At 47.3% G+C, this 20,014-nt stretch overlaps 1 protein-coding gene and 1 long non-coding RNA gene across 10 annotated transcripts in view; one reads left to right on the top strand and one right to left on the bottom strand.

Moving 5' to 3' along the window:
• Positions 1 to 1,017: 1,017 nt before the first annotated feature.
• Positions 1,018 to 5,164, top strand: LOC122369975. Its single transcript, XR_006254499.1, has 3 exons — positions 1,018 to 1,111; positions 1,834 to 2,360; positions 5,067 to 5,164. It is a non-coding gene; the product is annotated as an uncharacterized LOC122369975 (long non-coding RNA).
• An 11,818-nt stretch (positions 5,165 to 16,982) lies between these two features.
• LOC122369970 (N-acetylated-alpha-linked acidic dipeptidase 2-like) overlaps positions 16,983 to 20,014 on the bottom strand; it is a 40,177-nt gene continuing 37,145 nt past the window's right edge. For all 9 annotated transcript variants that reach the window (XM_043345165.1, XM_043345163.1, XM_043345160.1 and 6 more), the window contains 3 exons: positions 19,604 to 19,688; positions 19,240 to 19,332; positions 16,983 to 18,714 (listed from right to left, as the gene is read on the bottom strand). In XM_043345165.1, coding sequence (XP_043201100.1) covers positions 18,519 to 18,714; positions 19,240 to 19,332; positions 19,604 to 19,688 — 374 coding nt within the window. In that variant the 3' untranslated portion in view covers positions 16,983 to 18,518. The remainder of the gene's footprint in view (positions 18,715 to 19,239; positions 19,333 to 19,603; positions 19,689 to 20,014) is intronic.

Here is a 20,014-nt window from a genome sequence, read left to right as displayed (position 1 = left end):
GTATTATAAAATAACATTTTTGAATTTCTCAGATCAAAACAAAAAATCAAATATCATAGATTGCAGTGTTGCAGCCCTGTTTATCCAGCACCTTTTTAGTGTTAAACACTTTTCTCTATCTTCAAACTGTAGGCGTGACAGCTCTTTCTTCAAAACTTTTTCAAGGAGGAAAATGGCATAGCTTAACGTCATTTGTGGTCAACCTTTGACTCTAGAAACATTTTAGGCCGCAAGATGTAAAATGGATGCCCGAAGAGGTCCTAAAAGTTTGGTGACGATATCTGAGATAGGTGCGTACTTTAGAAGATATCGACTGAAAAGGAAAGGCGTCGGCACGCGGTGCGGGAGATTCCGAGCTCAGGAGAGTTGGAGAAGGTAGGAACACGATTAGACGGTCCGAGAGCCCGGTATTTAACCCGGCGGCCGCTGGGCCTCCGCGCCACCCGCCGGCCGCTGGGGGGGGGGCATATAGTTGCCCCCCCCCCCCTTTACTTCTGCGACGATATCGTCGCAACGCGAAGAGATAGAGAAGCGAAACTTTGCACACATCTTCCTGAATACCTAGCCGAGGTTGTGTCCAAATTTGGTGTCGATCCCATCTGAAATGACGTCACAGTGACGTCATAAGTGAAATTATAGATTTGCGACTCTCATATTCCTCACGATACATCACATATATGGGACCGAATATAAAGGGCCGATTACTGGTCAGAAACTAGATGGAAGTGTAGTAAGATGTTTTAGGATGGCAGCAGGTGCTGTTTAGTTCATTTACAGTCGAGTTTCATGCTCAGCGTCATCAGAAACGGTCCATATCGGAAAACGACAAAACTTTATGACGTCACTGTGACGTCATCTTAGGTGCTACAACCACCAAACTTTCCTCAAACATTGCCTAGGTATTCATTTGAAGCTATGCCAAGTTTCACGTTCGTAGCTCATCAGGTTTCGGAGATATTTCACAAAACGTAAAGGGGGGGCAACTTTATGCCCCCCCCCCCCCCAGCGGCTCGTGGGTTAACGCACCGGCCACCGCCCACCGCCATCAGACGTTCAGTTATCGTTCAAGAGGACGGACTGATATTCGCGCTCCTGCAGCTAACCATAGCACGTGAGTACCTTTGCCACCCAAGGTGATTCGTCGTTCAGGGCCAGCTTTTGGTTGACGCCATTGCTTCCTTATCGTCTGTAACCATAGACCTCTGTAACAAATAACAATGCTAGAATTTTAGTTATTTTCACTATAGGATCACGAACTTTTTCTCAAAACAACGTCTATTCATAGCAGGCACGATTCGAAGTCGAACGTTATATGAAAATGACACCTAACTTTGTAGGCAGACAGGGATCGTTTGTAGGCAGACGTTATCTTTGTAGGCCATTTCGTTCTTCAAGAAGTGTAACATTACCTACCTTCACCTAAGCACTAGTTAGGTAGGATAAGTCATGAATATAGTAGGTATTTCACAGTCAATTTGTGACTAACATATATATATATATATATATATATATATATATATATATATATATATATATATATATATATATATATATATATATATATATATATATATATATATATATACCCAACAGTAGCGGCGGAACACCTTCAATTAAGGGGGGGGGGCACTGCCGACTTTTGGTCCCATTCTTTCCATGCAACGCCCATAGGGCTAATGTTAAAATGTCAAAATCAAAGGGGGGCACGGTGCCCCGGTGCCCTCCCCGTTCCGCCGCCTATGATACCCAATCAAGAGCCCTGAACTGAATCTGAATCGCCACTCACTCATTTTTCGCTCGGTCACCGATCGTTTTTATTTTGGTCTTTTACAGATCAGCATGCCTACTGAAAGAGAGATGGGCCAACAGGCCACCGATAACCGGGCTGAACAGCTCAACGAGAACAACTCTAAGTACCAGGGAGGGACCAACAGACACACCGGCAATGCCGAATCCTTCGGGAAGGCGGCGGCCGACAACCGCTCAAAGCAGATGAACACCGAAGGCAACGACCCCAAACAACAGGACAAGAAGTGAGCTCTGCCAGTCCTTCTTGACGCCGCGGCAGCACCATGAGGCCGTGCGGTAGCCGCGGAACATTCCCCATTGCGCCCCCGCTGCGGCTGCGCTGCGCTCATACCGTGCCCATTGAAAATGATTTCAGTGATCTCTCTGTAGACATGTGCTCGCGCACGACGCCACACGCTGTGATTCGTCTTCGTCATAATTAGTGAACAATGCACTGAAACAGTAAATGCCTGGTTTCTACTGTCATGAGCAAAATGAAAGCCATAACTCGGGCCAGGACGGCGGATGGCCCGATCGTAACAGATGAAGGCGGCAGAGGGGGGCGGGGGGAGGTCACACAGGGGCGTCGTTTTGTATAGGCCTGGTAGGGCCCGAGCCTTACCAATGTTTATTTGGGCCCTACCAATGTTCGCTGAGCCCTACCAATCTTTGTCACTTATCAGTTGATAAAAAATCAAAATAAACAGATAAGCAAATATTAAATAAGCACATATGCAAGTACATAAATAAGGTTCTAGCCACAGTAGGTGCATGAAGCTGACAATGAGGTTTCACGTGTCTAGAACTCCGGTCCTTAATGGATTTTAAGCGGCTCGAAAACGCAATTGGTTATAGAGGTCCATAACTGCCTCTGAGTCCCGCATACCACGCGACCGCCCCTAATAGACCCCGATCCGTCTCCACACCAGCCACTGGAGGCCCTACACCGACTTCGGAAGGTGCCGCGGTGCTCCAGAATAGGCCATAGGTATATTGATTTGAGTTGGTGATGCAGCCTGATTCCCCAGGGTTCAACGCCAGGTCATTACCGCATCAGACCCCGAAAACTGAAGCTCGTACCTACGAGGGGCGTTCAAAAAGTTTCGGGCCGAACAATGAAGGAGTTGGAATTTTGGCCTGCAAGGCGGTGTGTTAACCCGGCAGTTGCTGGGGTATTTCGCCACCCACCGTTTGCTGGGGGGGGGGGGCGTTAAACGCCCCCAGCCGATAACTCGAGAACCAATAGGCGCAGCGAAACGCACGAGGCGGCAAACGAAAGAACGCGACGAGACGCCTCAGATGAGTACTTTAAAGTTGAATTTTGAGGTCACAGGTCAGGTCAAGGTCAGGTCAAACACCTGAAATCGGGCTTTCAGTAGCATGGACTTCAGGACTTCGCAATGGGCGCCTCTCGTCATAAACTCTGTCAAAACGGTGCACAATACATCATATAAGGCCTACAAGAGTGTCAGCTCCATGCAGGGGTCAGTCAAGCATAGGTCAGGGTCAAGGTCAGGTCAACCGGGCAGGCACATAACCCCGAAAATAAAAACTGATATTCGCAGCCTGTGACACATGTTTTATGGGTAATTTGGGGCGTAGAACACGATGGTGACATTCATTTTATATATGTGTACGTGTTTGGCTAAAAAAGTTCAATTTAAGAAATTCATGTATCATGGTCGTGAAGTAGTCACGAGAAATTGCCAAGATTCAGTTGAAGATTTTGGAAAATACGGAACAATAATCAATAATCGAAGATAGCCATTTGATTCTCCATGGTATTGGCAGTCTAATGGCGTTTACGGCATGTCTATATGTCTATTCTGTGATTTTATATGATTTTTTGAACATATGCCGTTTTTGGTCGAAAACTCAGAAATCATGACGTCACTAAAACCTCGATATCTCAAAAATTTTCCGACCGATTTTTTTGAAGCTTTGTCATAATAAACTTAAATCAATTCCCTACAGGTACCCAAAATTTGGCGCGCCTGCGGCGCGCCGTTTTTATGCTATGGCCCGGCGAAAAAAGTGGGGGCGTTTAACGCCCCCCCCCCAGCAACTCGCGGGTTAATTGATGTGTTATTGGGATATCCACTTACGCAAATTAAGTAAGTGGCTATTAATTAAGTCTCTTCTCTGATTGATTCGGGCTTCTATTCGTAGCATAGTTCGCCATTTCGGATAGGATGGGCGACGCCCAGAAGAGAGCAGTGATTCGTTTTTATAGTAGTTAGTGCAGAAAAGGCACCAAGCGTTAACCCTCGCCCTGGGCATTTTTCATAACACGGCCTGGCAGGGGGAGGGGTCGATGCGACCCCCCTCCGCTCGTCAACTTTCCAAAACAGGGGCACACAATTGATGATGTGCGTCCATTCGATAAACATCGAGGAGAGGCTGGGAAGCTGACGTAAAGTGTGCACCTGATCCGCGACCACGCACCTGCGTACATGGGCGGGATGACGAACAGTGAAGCGATGAGCTTCGAGTTGTTGTCGCATCCACTTTTTTCTCTCCGAACCTTGCACACTCTGGTTAGTGGTTGCCACCTCTTCCCCAACATAAGAAAATTAGCAGCGGCAACCTCGCTAACAGCAGGGAGACGTCTGAGACGAAATCAGCCGTCTTGGACGTGCAGGATGGGTCCAAAACCCACTTGGTTATGGAGGCCTTGAGGGCTCTCGCGAAGCGCTGCGCGAAATGTTATTTGAATAAATGAACTTTTTGGTCTAATGAGTCGATGCTGTATCTCTCTGCTCCTTCATGGTCGGGCCCGTAGCTTTCTGAACGCCCCTCGTACTGTCATCCTTTTATTTTGGCAAGCAGGTCTTTCTAACTATCGTTGTGTTTCCAGTCCTCGTTAGTTGTCGAACCCTTCAATTGGCGTGGGTCTTCAAAACCGTTCCTGGCCCCGCAGCCGTCTTTTTTAGTCGGCTTGGGCCCTCAAAGCTGTTCCTGTCCCCTTTCAGCACAGCCGTCCTTTTAAGTCGATGTGGGCCTCTTTCAGAATGGCGTGCATTCCTCCGACACTATTGCCTATATAACTGCACGTTTTGTGCATGGCGTCCGGTGTAGACCCAGATTTCCAAAGTTTTTTTTTTGTGTTTTTTTTTAGATTTCGGTTAGTCTTGTCAATGACCAGGGCGAAAAATAAGTGGCCGAAATCCGATGAGAAAGGCAGATTTGGGGGTACCCTACCTTGTAAGCCCCGTCATATATGGCCAGCCGCCGCCTTTGGGCACTACCAATCATTTTCGGAAAACGACACCCCTGAGGTCACATCCGCTATCTGCTCCTGGGCCCAATCAGATAAAGTGACGTATTATTTATGACGTTTCGTAACATCGTTTAACAGCTAACATGATTCATGATACCGGCGTTGGCAAAGGTGTATCCAAATCTTGACGAAACGATATCGGCACCGTCAATATGAGCATGCTCGTACTTTGTAGGTACAGCCTTCATCACACTGCGTGGTAGGCATCGTTTCTTCCGACAAAACCAGTAATACCTAAAAAACTACGGTCACTCGGATATCGCATCACCAAGACGCGCGAGGTTCCACACCTTAGAGTAGGCTCACATATGGTAAGCATTTTCCATTCAGTTTGGCAACAATACACAAAAGTTTCTATTTGCCCGCAAAACAAACTTTTGTCTTTCGTTGCCAGTCCCACACTTGGCGTAAAGTCTAGTTAATGAAAGCCAGACATGTGCGTGGATCTGAGAAAATGGATCTGGGATCTGATCCCACGGATCCTGATCTGGGATCCGTCGGGGTCATAGATCCGAGCCTAATATTTTGCTTGAGATCCAGTGAGATCACAAATCCTCATTTATTTTTGTCAACACAGAAATAAAAAAAACACTCGTAACTCACAAGCGTTCTTATTTAGTGATTTATGTAATGGCACATCATAAGCCATAGCTTTATGGCACTTATTGACATAGAAACACTCAGGGGCGGAGCTTCCTATACAGTTGGTGGGGCGGCTGCCCCACCAACTTGGCATTTTGCCCCACCAATAAGCGTTTTGCCCCACCAACTTTAGCTGATTACGAGCGAGCGAGCGCAGCGAGCGAAGCGAAGTCTTATCCATATAACGGAAAAATCTCAGTATGAGCGGCCCGGCCCGGCCCGGCCCGGCCTGTAACGCTTTTGAGAGGCTTATATCTCAGCAACCGCTGGACCGAATGGCCTGCGGTCTTTTTTGCTGGGTGGCCCAATCCCTTCTACCCCGTAATTGACTACTTTTGATACATCTCAGTGACCGCCGTGGCACGTGCCACGTGAAAAGTCAAGGGTGTTCAAGCAGTTTTGCAAAAGTAATGATTTTGAGAGGCCCATATCTCAGCAGCGGCTTGAGCGATTGTCTTGCGGTCATTTTTATAGGGTAGCTGCATCCCTTCTACCAAAGGTCGGATACTCTTCATCTATGTGAGTGACCCCCACTGCACGTGCAAAATACAACAATAAGAGGTGCCAAATTTGTTCCCATTTCAGTAACTCGGTAATTACTGGGGCGATTTCGCTGAAACTTGGCATACAGGTAGGCACCCACCAGGCAATGCATTCCCATGTGTTGCGGTTAGGGTGCTACTGCACGTGCGCACGTGCAGGGGGCGTTTCCAGATCTCGAGAACGGCTGGGCCGATTGCGCTCAAATTTGGTACACGGTTGGGGACCGGTTAGTAGGGTGCCGTGCAAAAGTCATTTTGGACCCCGTTTGCACGTGCGCACGTGCAGAATGCCGCTTCCAGATCTCAGGAACGGCTGGGCCGATTGCGTTCAAATTTGGTACACCGCTAGCGACCGGTTAGAAGGGTGCTTTGCACAAGCCCGTTGGAAGTACCCTCTCGCCCTTCTGCACGTGCAGGGCTCACTATCTCGCTCGCTCGTTCTTCGCCCAAAAGGCGTTTTACTGGTTTCTAAGACTTTGTTGCTTTGCAAATTAATCTTTTTCGCATTGAAGAGCTTTGGAATGTCTATTTAATGCGAAATATTATATCTGTAATGATAGGAATTGATACAGCCTGGCATTTTATTCAACTTCATAATCGGACATAGTGGGTTTGACGACTTTTTGCCCCATTAACTTCCTTGGAAAAGTTCCACCCATGGGGAGACTTGGTTTCAAATGTTGTGCATGGTGGGATCCACTCAGATCATATATCCATATTCTTGGTTTATCATCAGATCCTGTGAGATCATAGATCCAGGATAATTTTTTCACGCCGGATCCGGTGGGATCATATATCCGAACCTGCAGTTTTCTTCGAGATCCTCTGAGATCATAGATCCATCACTCGGATCCATGCACATGTCTGATGAAAGCCCCAATCGAAAGAGTGGGCCATGACGCATCTCTGTGTTATGAATTCCTTTCGACTGGAAACATCAAGATAACATAAGCTTTGAGTTATTGTCGATTCTACAAAAAAAGTACATACCTAGCACGCAATGTTATTGAGGGCTTACCTACTGAGCTGAGATGCGTAAAAACCAGTCCGCAAAGACATTTAACCGTCTTTGCGGCTGATATTCAGCCAATACCGCCAAATTCTCTCAGTCATGTAGGTAAGGTCAAAATATGGTCTGATATGATGTCAACTGAAAATTTAGTGTTCCGGATTTTGACAGTCCAGTTGAAGTACTAGTCTACTAGAGGCCAAACAACTTGGCATTGCCCCCCCCCCCCCCCCACCACCACCACCACCTCCATGGCGGAGTTGGCTGAGACACCCATGCAATAATTGCATCAAGTTAAATTAATGCATCAATTTTTATCTTTATTCCACCTAAAGCGTATTGATTTTTACATCATGAGCCGAGGAAAGAGTAGGTAGTGCTATCTATATCTCCGGTTGGCTATTATCGAAGCCTCTAGAAGCAAAGCCCATCGATTTTCGGCAGCGATTGTGATGGAATTAATCAGCTTTGCTTATAGGTACATCACGGGGGGAGGGGTTGCGATATGATATGGTCGTTTGCTATGCGATATCTCACCCCACCGGAAACCTCTGTTGCAACACAGCGCGCGGCTTGTGCAGAATGAGTCACCTCCCTATGCTTCCATATCGCTCGTCAATCTTTCTATCGGCTGCTGCCTAAATAAACAGGAGAAAGTTGAACTCCTCTTCTTTTGGACGACTCATCCCCGTAAAGGCTCTTTCCGCATTCAGGAAATCGCATGCGAGAGCCTATTCAAATAATACATTATGATTCTGCCAGTGCCCGCATCAATCGCATGCAGGAGGTGAGTGCGATTGATCCCAGTGCGGTTCCATGTATATTCGAATAGGCTCTCGCATGCGATTTCCTGACTGCGGGAAGTCTGTTGCAGGCTTTCAGCACTCTCAGACACGGGCTAGGGCTACCTACATGTTAACATGACACACTGAATAAGAAAATTGCACTCGTGACCACTCTTTATCACCCTGACATTTTACTTCATGAAAGCTTTCCAGCGATTTTTAATAATTTTAGCAATTTAACCCGCGCACCGACGGGGGTCTGCGCCAACTTCGCACCGACGGGGGGGGGGGGGGGCGGATGACCGCCCCCCCTGAGATCTCGAGAACGAAGCAAGATAGCGACAAGCGGTAAACGGCATCGGATACGCACGGTCAAGATCTACAATTTTTACTAAGGTCATTTTCAGGTCAGGTCAAAGATGACGTCACAGGGGTCGAAAAAGTCAAAATGGCGGTGCTAGATATTGAGAGTTTTTCTCGAATAACTTTCGAATTAGTCAACATAGGAACAAACTAAGGGTTTCATCGTGATCCTCTCGTCAATCCGCATCGAATGATATATATGTTGACCTCGAAAGGTCAAGGTCAAAGGTTGACCTCAGGTCACGTGACCTCGAGGCCATCATGTATATCATTCGATGCGTCTTGACGAGCTGAACACAATGAGACCATCCACGCGGCTGTATCTTGTTCCTGTACGGAGTTATTGGCCAAAAACCTTTGGTGACCTTTGATGACGTCACATGACCTCACAGCTGCCCAACAGCAAAACAGACATCAAGGTAGTGAAGGTTGATCGTATATAAAGTCATGTATGGTATATGGGGCCATTCCGACCCGTTTTAGTGGTAAAAATAGGGAGTTGATTTTTCCCCCATTGACTTATAATGGGGAGGTCGCGAAATTGACCTGACCTTAGGTCACCGATATCAAAATTCCGAGATATACAAATTGTAGCTTCTAATGACCTAATAACATCCTGCGACTTTCAAAGGCCTCCGACATCTACTGTAGCTCTGGCACGGTGACAAAGTTGCAAAAAAGTGACTTGAGGTTGGGTCATTCAAAGTGACCTGGTGACCTGACCTTAAAAGGTAGGAGGTTCAAACTTGCACACCATGTGTAAAATTGATGAGGGAATAGTCGTACCATATTTCGCGGCGCTACGCGCCGCGGTTTTCCCGCTATTCGCGAAAAACCTCAGGGGGGGCGGATATCCGCCCCCCCCCCTGTCGGTGCGCGGGTTAATACTTTTAATAACGTTTGACAGGCATGCCAGAGCGATGACAATGTCATTACATTGGATGTGTTCAGCTCAATGATAAGGATCGACCATAAAATCCAGCATTGTCTTTTCCGGGCATGACCTTGATCTAAAGTCAAACTTTCAAGTTGATCTTAAATTATACTTCATTCGACACGTCTCGACGAGAGATACACGATGCAGGTAAAATAAATGTCTATGAGTAGACAATTATTAGAAAAGAACGTTTTCCGCGGAAACATCGATTTTGACGGATTTTGCCCTGTGAAGGCTACGCCGTTGATCCTCGTTCAAATATGAGAACATTGTTCCGAAAGACCTTAAATATCATGTGCGCTTTCCCGCGGTGATGTAGCTCTATTCGTTCCGAGCTATGCGTCGATTTGTCAAAAATTGTCGAAAAGCCGAAATCTGATCTTTGATGACCTGGTGATCTGACCTTTGACCTGACCTAGCAGTGAACGAAGTACTTTCATCATCATTTTTGACGCTCTTCGTAACCTTTGACACTCTTACGAATACCGCTGACCGTGTGTCGCTGCGTGGCCTAGGACCCAAACTAGACGGGGAGATTTCAAACACCCCCCCCCCCTTCGTCACATCGCACAGTGGGCGATCCGGCCGGTGTAGCCTCGCGAAACCTATCGGCATTCATAACATCCATGTTTTTGAAGCTAGAACCACAACATTTAGGAGCAACCTTCTTGAATATCCAATGAGCATATGCTTTAAATACGGACTATCTCTTGTAGGATTTGTGCTCTGTAGCGAGCTTGCAATTTGCCTAATTGCTGTTCGAATAACGCATGAATACTTTTGAGGGTAGGTCGAAATTTATGACGGTATGAGCTGGGTAGGACATTGAAATGGTGTGTACCCCCGTAGAAAATTGCTTCCAAACCAATTTTTTTATTCAAACGATTATGCCCTACGAATTTATACATATCATGAAACAGCGTAAATCTCGCCCGGCAAGGACCCATTTCATAACGTGACCCAAGCAGCGGGTTTGGTTTTTGGTAAATAACTTCGCAAAAAATGGCCGCAGAACCACGATTTTGACATCGTCGTGTTCGCCTTGCTCAGGCGCGTCGAATGGTATACTATTGTTCAGTTGAGGCCACCGCAAGGTCAACCTGACCTTGACCTCGAGTCAAGGTCAGGTCAGAGGTCTTCAAATCACGAAGTTGGTCGAAGGAGGTCATATCGCATATCATTCGATTCGGCAGGTCTTCCGGAGTCCATTGGTGACCTTGTCGACTCTCTAGCTCAATTTGATCGGGAGCTATTGACGAAAAACTCGTATGACCCTAGTGACGTCATAAATGACGTCATGCAAGGTCAACAATGCAAAAATGCAGCATTAGATCTTGCAAGGAGTGCATGAAGTAACGATTCCATGTACTTGAGACAATTGAATATCATTCCTGGCGCCAAAATAGCAGTTTTCATATTTCCCCATTGACTTATAGGTGAGGTCACGTGACCAGCCTGACTTTATGTGACATTTAGAAAAATCTGAGATATACAAGTTGTAAGACCTCTGAAGGACAATAAGTCCTGCAAGTCTCACCTCTCTGTGAAACTTACTCTGGCACTGAGAGCGTTGCAAGGTTGCGACATCTGAGGATCGTGCAGAGGTTCATGTATGACGTCATAGGTGAGTGACCTGACCTGACTTGAAAGTGCGGTTGGTGTCACAAGATCCAGCGTGCATCAAAGGTCAGGTATGCCAGGTTGCAGCTCTCTATTGCCTGGGTGTTTTGAGCTATCGCGAAAACAACCTTTGGGGCATTTACATACCACTTGTGCTCAAGTGCACCAAGCCACGGCCAACCCTTAAAAGAAAAAAGTGTCTGCACTGTAAAAAATGCTAACAAACCAGTTAGTTAATTCTTCAAGCAAAATCTAGTATTAAAACACACGTTGTTGCAAAAAACGGGTCAGATAACACATATGTTTGCAACCTAACACCACATCCATTTCATCGAAGCAGAAAAGCTAACATCATTGTAAGCCGACAAATATTATCCGTGCAAACCATGCCGTGTTATTTGACACACATGTTTGTTTATGCTTCCTTTGTCTTTTTTCTGGGATAACGTGTTAGCCAACAAATCAAACGCATGTTGTAATTCACAATCTTAGTTTTCTTACTACCTTTTTGTTGTAGCATTACAAAGACCTTAGTCAATTGAAAAAATCGCCATTTTGTGCGCCCCTCTGCGCCCGCCATGTTCAGTCTGTGCCAAGTCAGAGAAGGGAGAGGACGTGTGCGTTGTGGTGTGGTATATAAAGGAGCTGCTGTGGCGTATAAGTGTTGCGTGGCATAAGGAGCTGGTGTGGTGTTAAATGAAGTCAGACAGTGAAATGATATGGATTATTGGACATGGATTTCATCCTTATTCGTATGGTGAGTGATTATGGTGAAGATGAGTGCAGGCATTGCTGGCGTTTCAGTTTCTCAGGGTGGAGGCACTGTTCATTGGTTGATTGTCAATTGATTTCTATAAGTATTTATGACCGACTGAAGAATGAACATATTGCAGGTTAAGACTGCATTTAACTTTAAACAATAAATTAAATGTACCTAATAGTTCATTGGGCACTCAGGCAGTGCACGCGGTGCGGTGCTGATTTATGTGATGTCCACTGCATCAGTGCATCACATCACAGACTGGTTTATGTCCACTGCATCTATATGTTGTCAAAGAAAATTGTGTAGGTATATGAGCCACGATTGTTCGGTCAGAGAATTTTTGCCTTTTTGTTGCAGTTTCATTTACCTCTACGACAGAAATAAAGCTTTTTAAATGTTCTAATACGTATTTGGAGACTGTTTGGTGCAATGGCTGGTGCGGATTTACAGGCGGGGGTGGTCGTAGAATCAGACCCTGACCCTTGATCGTTTATATATAGCTTAGAACGTAACTTTAGAACGGAACGCCTTTGCCGCTCGGCAGTTTCCTACAGAAGATTACTTTTTTAGGTTCATTTTTAGTACAATAGAGAAATATTACTGTATGCAGTTGTAAGCTTGCTGAAAGGAGCTTGAATGCAGTTTTGAATAAACATGTTTGATGAGTTTAATTCGATTCGTTTTTTTGGGGGGGGGGGCGGCTGTGAAAAGAGGTGACTAACACGCACATTAGTTAAGTTACACGCCTGTTCTCAAAAATGCATTTAGTTTATTAACACGCACAGCTTAGTTAGCTAACACGCAATATGTGTGTTTTGCGTACACGCATATAGCTAGTGAAAAGTGGCCGTGTGACAAACACATGTGTTACCTAACACGTCTCTAGTTATTAACAAAACACACCGATGATAGTCAATAAACACGCTTACACGGCTTATCTTAGTAACCTGGCAAATATTCGAAAACTAGGAGGTGTGTTTCAAAACACGCTATTCAACCTTTTGCGTGTAATTGAAAACACACTTAGTCATGAAATGCGTGTTTTGCTTACACGCCTATGGTTAGTGAAAAGTGGCCGGATAACTAACTAGTTGGTAAACTTTTTTTACAGTGTGGATGCCAGGGCTGCAAGTGGCTGCAAATTTTCACTGGCTCCCCTAATAGATAGTGTCTTAGTGCATGCGATACAGCATTATTTTCAGTTCATCCTCGTAAAACTTTTTTTGCTGGGCTGGGTTAATTCAGTGAACGTAATGTTCAGTGGTAGAAAAAAATATAAAAAGTTAACCTAATTATAAAGCATTTTGAACTGATTTTGTCTACTTGCTTTCTATGGCGGAATTGTCTAAACATCTAAATTTCACTTTCCATGCAAAATGGATGCTCAACACCTAGCAATTTCATCGTTCCGCAAAATATTCAAAGAGCGTAAAAATCCCCCTTATGAAGTGTTACGCAACGCTGTCTTTAACGATACTTTTGTCTACGAAAAAATGTCTCCTGAGCCATGCAAATGCACTAATCGTAATCTTTGATGAATTTTCTGTTGACTAGTATGCGTTGTTTTCCAATTTTCGGAAAAAGTGTTTTTGAGGTTTCGCGATGCTAGACCGGCCCGATCGCCTACCGTGCATCGGTCCGACACGGGTTAATTTGTTGGTTGTCAACCAAAATCATCGGTTTTTGACCAGGTGAATGAAACAGGCAGCGACCACACGGAGTCTGTTAGCATAATCTGAGGGAGTGATGCCATCAGAAAGTGGATCGGCGCCGCCATTGGCTTACCTACTATGTATAGAGGCTCCTAATAGGGTGAATAGGTCAAAAACGCCCCCATTAAGCGCGAAACCTTCTGACACTCAACCCAACCCAGATTACTCAAACCTTTGGGCACCATCATGTAGCTCATTCTTTTTACTACGATTTGAGACCAAGAAAAGACACTTGCGTGTGGTATTTAACCCCCCAAAAAGGTTTCCGCATACCCTTACAAAAGGGCGTTTTGCCCCACACCCTGGGTAATACGCCCACACCCATGTGCAAAGCGCCCCCACCCCATCCATCAACAGAAAATGATGAACATGGCAGAACTTGACGTCATTCTGACGTCATTTGTGGTCAACCTATCATAGCCTTTGGAATAAAATGTTGTTGCAATGTGTAAAATGGATGCCCGGAGGAGTCCTGAAAGTTTGGTGACGATATCTGCAGTCGTTTAGGATATATCAGCAAAAAAGGACAGGGAGAGGCCTTTTCGGCCCCGACCTACAGGGCGCTACCCTGCACTCTCACCACCGTGCAAAACGCCCCCCTTTCAGAAAACTGGGGGCGTCTTGCCCCATGCATCGAGTAGGCGTCTTTCCCCATCCACTCCATTTCCGGTCAACAAAATATTGACAAAAAACGCGCCACTAACGCCGCAGCATAATAAATTCAACAGAATGACAATAAAACGCAGATTTGAGTGATGTGCACAATGGCAAGTTTTGTGATATAAAAAAGGCATCAAAAGCTTAGGAATCTTCTGTAAAAACAACAAAAACAACACCCAAAACCAACATCAGCATCTACCCACGCTGCTCCTCAAGACGCAGAACCGGAAATAGAGAACTACGTAAACAAGCAGCTGACTGTTCTGAAAGACAGGATAAAACACCCACCCGTCGATAAGATCTACGATTTTTTTAGGGGAGGCGTTTAACCCAGGGGTGCGTTTTCCCCACAGTTACCCTATAGACAAACCGAGAATACGTCGAACTCTAGTATCCATCCACAGTGGCAAAAAAGCGAAAGTGGGCATTTTGGACAACAAATTTTTACCTAACGTGGCCACACTGAAAGGAAGGTTAACCTATGGTTAACCCGCGCCCCGCTGCGGGTCCTAGATTTCCACACCCTGCTGCAGTGTTCGCCATGGGCCGGGCCAGCCCAATGGGCCATGGGCTGGGCTGGATTTCGGGCTGGGCTGGGCCCTCAAATATGAATAATCGATGGGCTTTGGATGGGCTGGGCCAAGAACTGTAAAGTGGAGTCAGGGGTTCGCAACTGAGACAAAAACTACAACTACATAGCTTATTACTATGCAAGACTCAAAAACGAGTTAATAAAGCACGCATGCAATATGCATTGTGCATGCTGCTCGCAAAATATTGTTTCTTTGATACCTTTGGGTACCTGTGTGGTGTCGATAATTTTTAAACCATTCATTTTTGACGGGCCGGGCCGGGCTGGGCTTTGGCGCTTTTACCATGAATGGGCTCGGGCTGGGCTGGGCTGTGAACCCATGGGCCTGGGCTGGGCTGAACTGGGATTTTGCGGCCCGTGGCGAACACTGCCCTGCTGGGCGGGGGGAGTTTGAAATCCCCGCCCTCTAAAGCCAGAAAACAGACTCTTTCCGCATTCAGGAAATCGCATGCGAGGCCTATTCAAATACATGGAAGCACGCTCGCATCAATCGCACGCACCTCCCGCAAGTGATTGATGTGAAAAGAATTACAATGTATTTGAATAGGCTCTCGCATGCGATTTCCTGAACGCGGAAAGAGTCTGTTTCAGCCTTAACTCGGCTCCTGGGCCACGTAGCGATGCGTGAAGGCAGCGTTCGAAAGAGCTTCAAAATTAATGACGAAATTACTTCGGTCACTTTCTTGGTCAGGTCAAAGGTCAGGTTACCAGTGGTCATTGAAGGCCAAATTTCACCGATTTTCAGGTAGAATGTCGACAATCTGCAACAAGCCAACGCACAACTCGGAAACTCTTAGAGCTAGAGCGCCCCGGAAAAGCGCATTTGATAGCCCTATTAACGCTCTTTCTGGGCATTTCGCTCAGTTTAGACCTAATGTCAACGGGTTTGCCTGCAGGGGCAAAAACTGCTAAAAAGACGATTTTTTTCTTCGGAGTTTTTTTTTTCTGCGATAGCCTTTGACTTCAACCTTGCACAAGCTTATTTTTACCGGCATCGTGCTCCTCTCGTCAAGACCCATCGATGATCGAATGAACCATAATTTGACATCGAAAGGTCAACTTGAAAATCTGACCTCAGGTCAAGGACATGACCTGACCCGAAAGAGTCATGTTTCATATCAGTCGATCCGTATCGTCAAGCTGAACACATCTAAGGCGTTTTCATCGCTCTAGCATGCCTCTATCAAACGTTATTTGCGAAAAACTGTTAGATACCATTCGTGACCTGAGATGACCTCAGGGGCATAAACAGGGGTCACGGATGCCATTTCCATGCTCAGTGTGTCCTAGTTACTTGTAATTCAGTGTTTGGGAGTGGTTCGAATGACGTTCGCCCAAAAGAGGCGCCTTTAAACTTTTTCCCATTGACGGCCTACGAGGAGGTCGCAAAACTGACCTGACCTTTGGTCACCGATACCGAAATTCCGAGATATGCATTTTGGGCATACTGTTGCTCTTATCAATCGCTGAAAGTTTCAAAGCAATCGGTCACTTGGTGGTGTAGCTATGGCAGACATTGAAACTTTTTATGAGGTGACGCCACTTGAAATGATTTGGTGACCTGACCTTGAGTTATCTCGGTCTGAAATTTTCATAACATGTACATAAAAGATGTGTGATAAGGTGCGCCAAAAACAGTGGCGCTCCGCGACGCCGTTTTTTGAAATAGTTGCGAAAAATCACGGGCGGTGTTCTCCAGCAACCCTCCCCCACAGCATGGCGCAGGTTAACTGTCAACGATGGGCGTCTTAGGTTGGGAGCGGTGCCCGTCCATGTGTTGTGATTTGCGCGCGACTGATCAAACATATTCGAGCCATTCTCGGTTTGTCGAAATAAGAATATATGTACATACAACAGTTGGCTCGTAGTCAGATGGAGAATTTGGAGTCTCATTGCAAAAGCCTGCATGTCCTGGAACTCTGCACAGATGCCCAACAAAATTCGCGCCTCGTTTGAAGTTTATGATGGGGACGGGACAGTCCCGACAAAAGTATGCCTCCTGATGAAATAATAAACAAGGTGAGCACGAGCAAACCAGACTGGTAACGACTCACCCGTCAAGGACCTTTGCAAAAGGCGCCAGTACCAGGACGAACCGGCCGTCGGCTGTGATATTATGTCGCGCTATTATCACTGGACATTGCTGATGGTAGTTTTGGAGCATTGTTATCGAGTCGTGTCTCTCCAATCGTGTTTTTTCCTGTTTGTCTTCACTTTTAGATTCTGTGGTTAGGAAGGACATGAGCGTCAGCTCCTCTCAGCCAGCTACCACACCCCCAAACGTCAATCCGTGTTTCATCGTTCAGTGGTATTCGATCCCGGGTTACAGCTAACGGAAGCAGCGACACGACACCATCCAAGCTGACATTGTTACAGCTCGCCAATAAGGCACAGGTCATCACACAGATCACACCGACTCTGACAAACTCACAGTGCGCGTCAAACCGACTGACAGGCATCGCCAGTGGCTGCCATCGCGAGCGCTTATAAACTTGCTACGCTCCACACAGGCAAGCACAATGCACATTGCACAGCATACGCGGACAAAAGCGTGGAACAGTGCAACAAACACTTCTCTCAAATATTGCAATATCGGACTTGGGAAGACATTGGAAGAGCATGTCCACACGAATGTAAGCGCGGCTTCCTTCTTTCATAATGCAATGATCCTCAATGAAACTTGCACTACGACGCAAACTGTATACGGATCATTTTCACGTCCGTCCGTCCGTCCGTCCTTTCCTTTCCGTCTCGGTCTGTCAACTTGTTTGTCCTTACGCCCACCCATATTTCCGTTCCCGTCTCAGTCTGCTAGTTATCTCGTAAGTTCGCTCGTCCATCCGTCCTATCGTCTCCGGCATTGTCTGCCAGTTTGTCCGTAAGCCCGTCAGTCTTTCTAGATTTCTGTCCGTGCGTCAGTCTGTGTTGTTGTCTGCCTCATTTGTCTCCTACGTCCTATAGCGCGCGGTTTGGTGAGGAGCGGTAGCCCGTTTCCCTGGACTGTCGCTCCCGGTCTTACCCTGGCCACATATTACAGACGGGATAGTCCCGGTATTGTCATATCACAGCCGCTCGCTCCCACCCGTTCCGCTCCGCACAACTGGCGGTGAACGGCCCCGCTAGCATTAGGGGCATCCCGTCCAGCTTCTCCGGCACTGGAAGCGTCTAAGCCAGACATCTCTGGCACTGGGAGTACACTGAAGGACACCTCCGGCACTGTAGGTGTTTTCCGTACGGCACGATACGCACACGCGCACTTGTTCTTCCACCGTTCTTTCAACCACCACAAACCCAATGACTGGTTGGGTTCTCTATCTCCTACCGATCTATAAGCTAAGGTCGACTGGTCTTCAGTTACATAAGGTTGCAGCTGGGTCGGCAGCTTCTATCCATTAGCATTGGTCACAGGACGGCGTGTGTATGACGTGTATGTTATTGTCTCATGAATGAGGTGGTGTAGATGCTGGCAACAAAACGTCTCAGTGGTTCATCTATCAGCTAAGTCGGCTGGTCGATTGATTGCTAAGGGTTCATTACGAAAAGTGCCGAAAGCGCTAATCATTATCAACAAAAAGATGTGGAAAGCATCCTGGGTCAGTTCATGCTTTATCCACGCCACCTTCGTAGTCTGTAGATCAAGTACTTATTGTGACTCGGGCACCTAATCATCTTATTGTGACTCGGGCACCTAATCATACCGCGGCGGTTGCTGTCTTATCGGCTATTCAGTTTATAAGGGGACCTGTCCCGTCCCCATTTCGGCCGACGGTCGCGCCCTCCATCTCTGGTGTCCTCCGGCCGGTACCGACTTCCGACAGCACCTGTTCAGATGTCCTGCTGGAGACCATGCGCCGCGCTGCCGATGATGTAGCTGAGCACCGACACGTGTAGTTTGATTTTCTGCCACTGGGCGGCGCGCCGGTCGGCCGGCAGCCGGTCCAGGTCGTGCAGCAGATCCACCAGACCGGGGAACACCACGCCCGAGTAGCCGTCCGACGAACTCGGCGAGAAAATCACGTGACTGCGAACATAGAGAGAGAAGGAAGGACGATGGTGTCAGACAAGAACGTGAAACATCTTAACGGCAAACTTCAAGGTGAAAGTTACTGTCGTTAGGATCAGCAACACTAAACGATAACGCTTAAAGCCCAGCACACATGACACCGTTCCGTGCTTCTATCCTCAGGATACAGAAGTCCTTCTCCTCCACGCCGCAACCCCCCTCCGGGCTGGACAGGCAACTTTATCTCATGCGGGCTGCTCCCTTGGAGCGGCACCGCTGCTCCCGAGGGAGCGCACCCCGTAGCCGGGTGCAGTGAGTGCCTTGGGGCTGGGTGGCCTGTCCTCTGGACGGGCTCAGCCCCGGCGACTCACCAGGATGCCTGCCCAGACCAATGTCTCCCCCTTTATCCTATCAGCCTCCCGGCTCTGAAATGGTCTTGCCAGACCGAAAGGGCCTAACCCAACAAAACAACAAAACAACAAACAACAAGCACACATGAAACACAAACGGAAGTTTGAAGCTATGGGGGCATCTGACACTCACTTGTAGTCGGGCCGGTCGGGCAGGCCGCGGGGATCCAGGAAGGACCGTTCAACACCCATCAGAATATCATTGGCCTGCCGCACCGCCAGCGGGCTGCAACAGAGCAAAGGGCATCAGTAAGGGGCGTCCACGACCGCGCAGAACACAATAGGAGTGGATGCACAGCGATGGGGTCACTCGGTCACCATTGCAACGGGCTAACGAGACGCCTTGACAGCTTGGTGTCAGCTAGGATAGTGATACTAAAAAATATGATATCCTAAAGAGCTGTGACAGCCTTCTGTAAATACTAAATCTGTAGTGATACGACGAAAAAGTCCTGCCCTAACCTAGAACACAAACCACTGTGTAACGTGCAACTCACTCGTCCAGATCCAGCTGGCGGAGAAAGTGCTCCTGGAAAGTAGTGGCCGCCTCAGCGAACTCCTCCACAGCCGCCCTGACGTAATCTGCCGGCGGAGGAGGGCGCAGCGGTCGGTCAGACCCGGGTGGGGGGGGGGGGGGGGGGGGAGGACAACCACTCGGGGGGGGGGGGGGTGGAGGCTAACTGGGGGAAAAGTGAAGGGTTTGTAGACACACATGATATCGTTTTAGTATATCAAAGAGAGTGTAACTGATACAGTAGATGTTTACCATGGAAAATACCATTACGCCCACGAGTACAGAAAAAATGCCAAATCTGAAACAAGATATGGTGCGTGTGCTGTCTGCGGCACTGGCCGCTCCGCCACGAGCGGTCAGTTGGCCTACTCGCGCTCGCGCCCGGCGCCGGAGC

This window comes from Amphibalanus amphitrite, unplaced genomic scaffold, assembly GCF_019059575.1.
Source record: "Amphibalanus amphitrite isolate SeventyFive unplaced genomic scaffold, NRLGWU_Aamphi_draft 001087F_arrow, whole genome shotgun sequence".
Lineage (NCBI taxonomy): Eukaryota > Metazoa > Arthropoda > Thecostraca > Balanomorpha > Balanidae > Amphibalanus > Amphibalanus amphitrite.
Note: the sequence above shows the minus strand (reverse complement) of the source record. Positions and strands in the feature narration are given on the sequence as shown.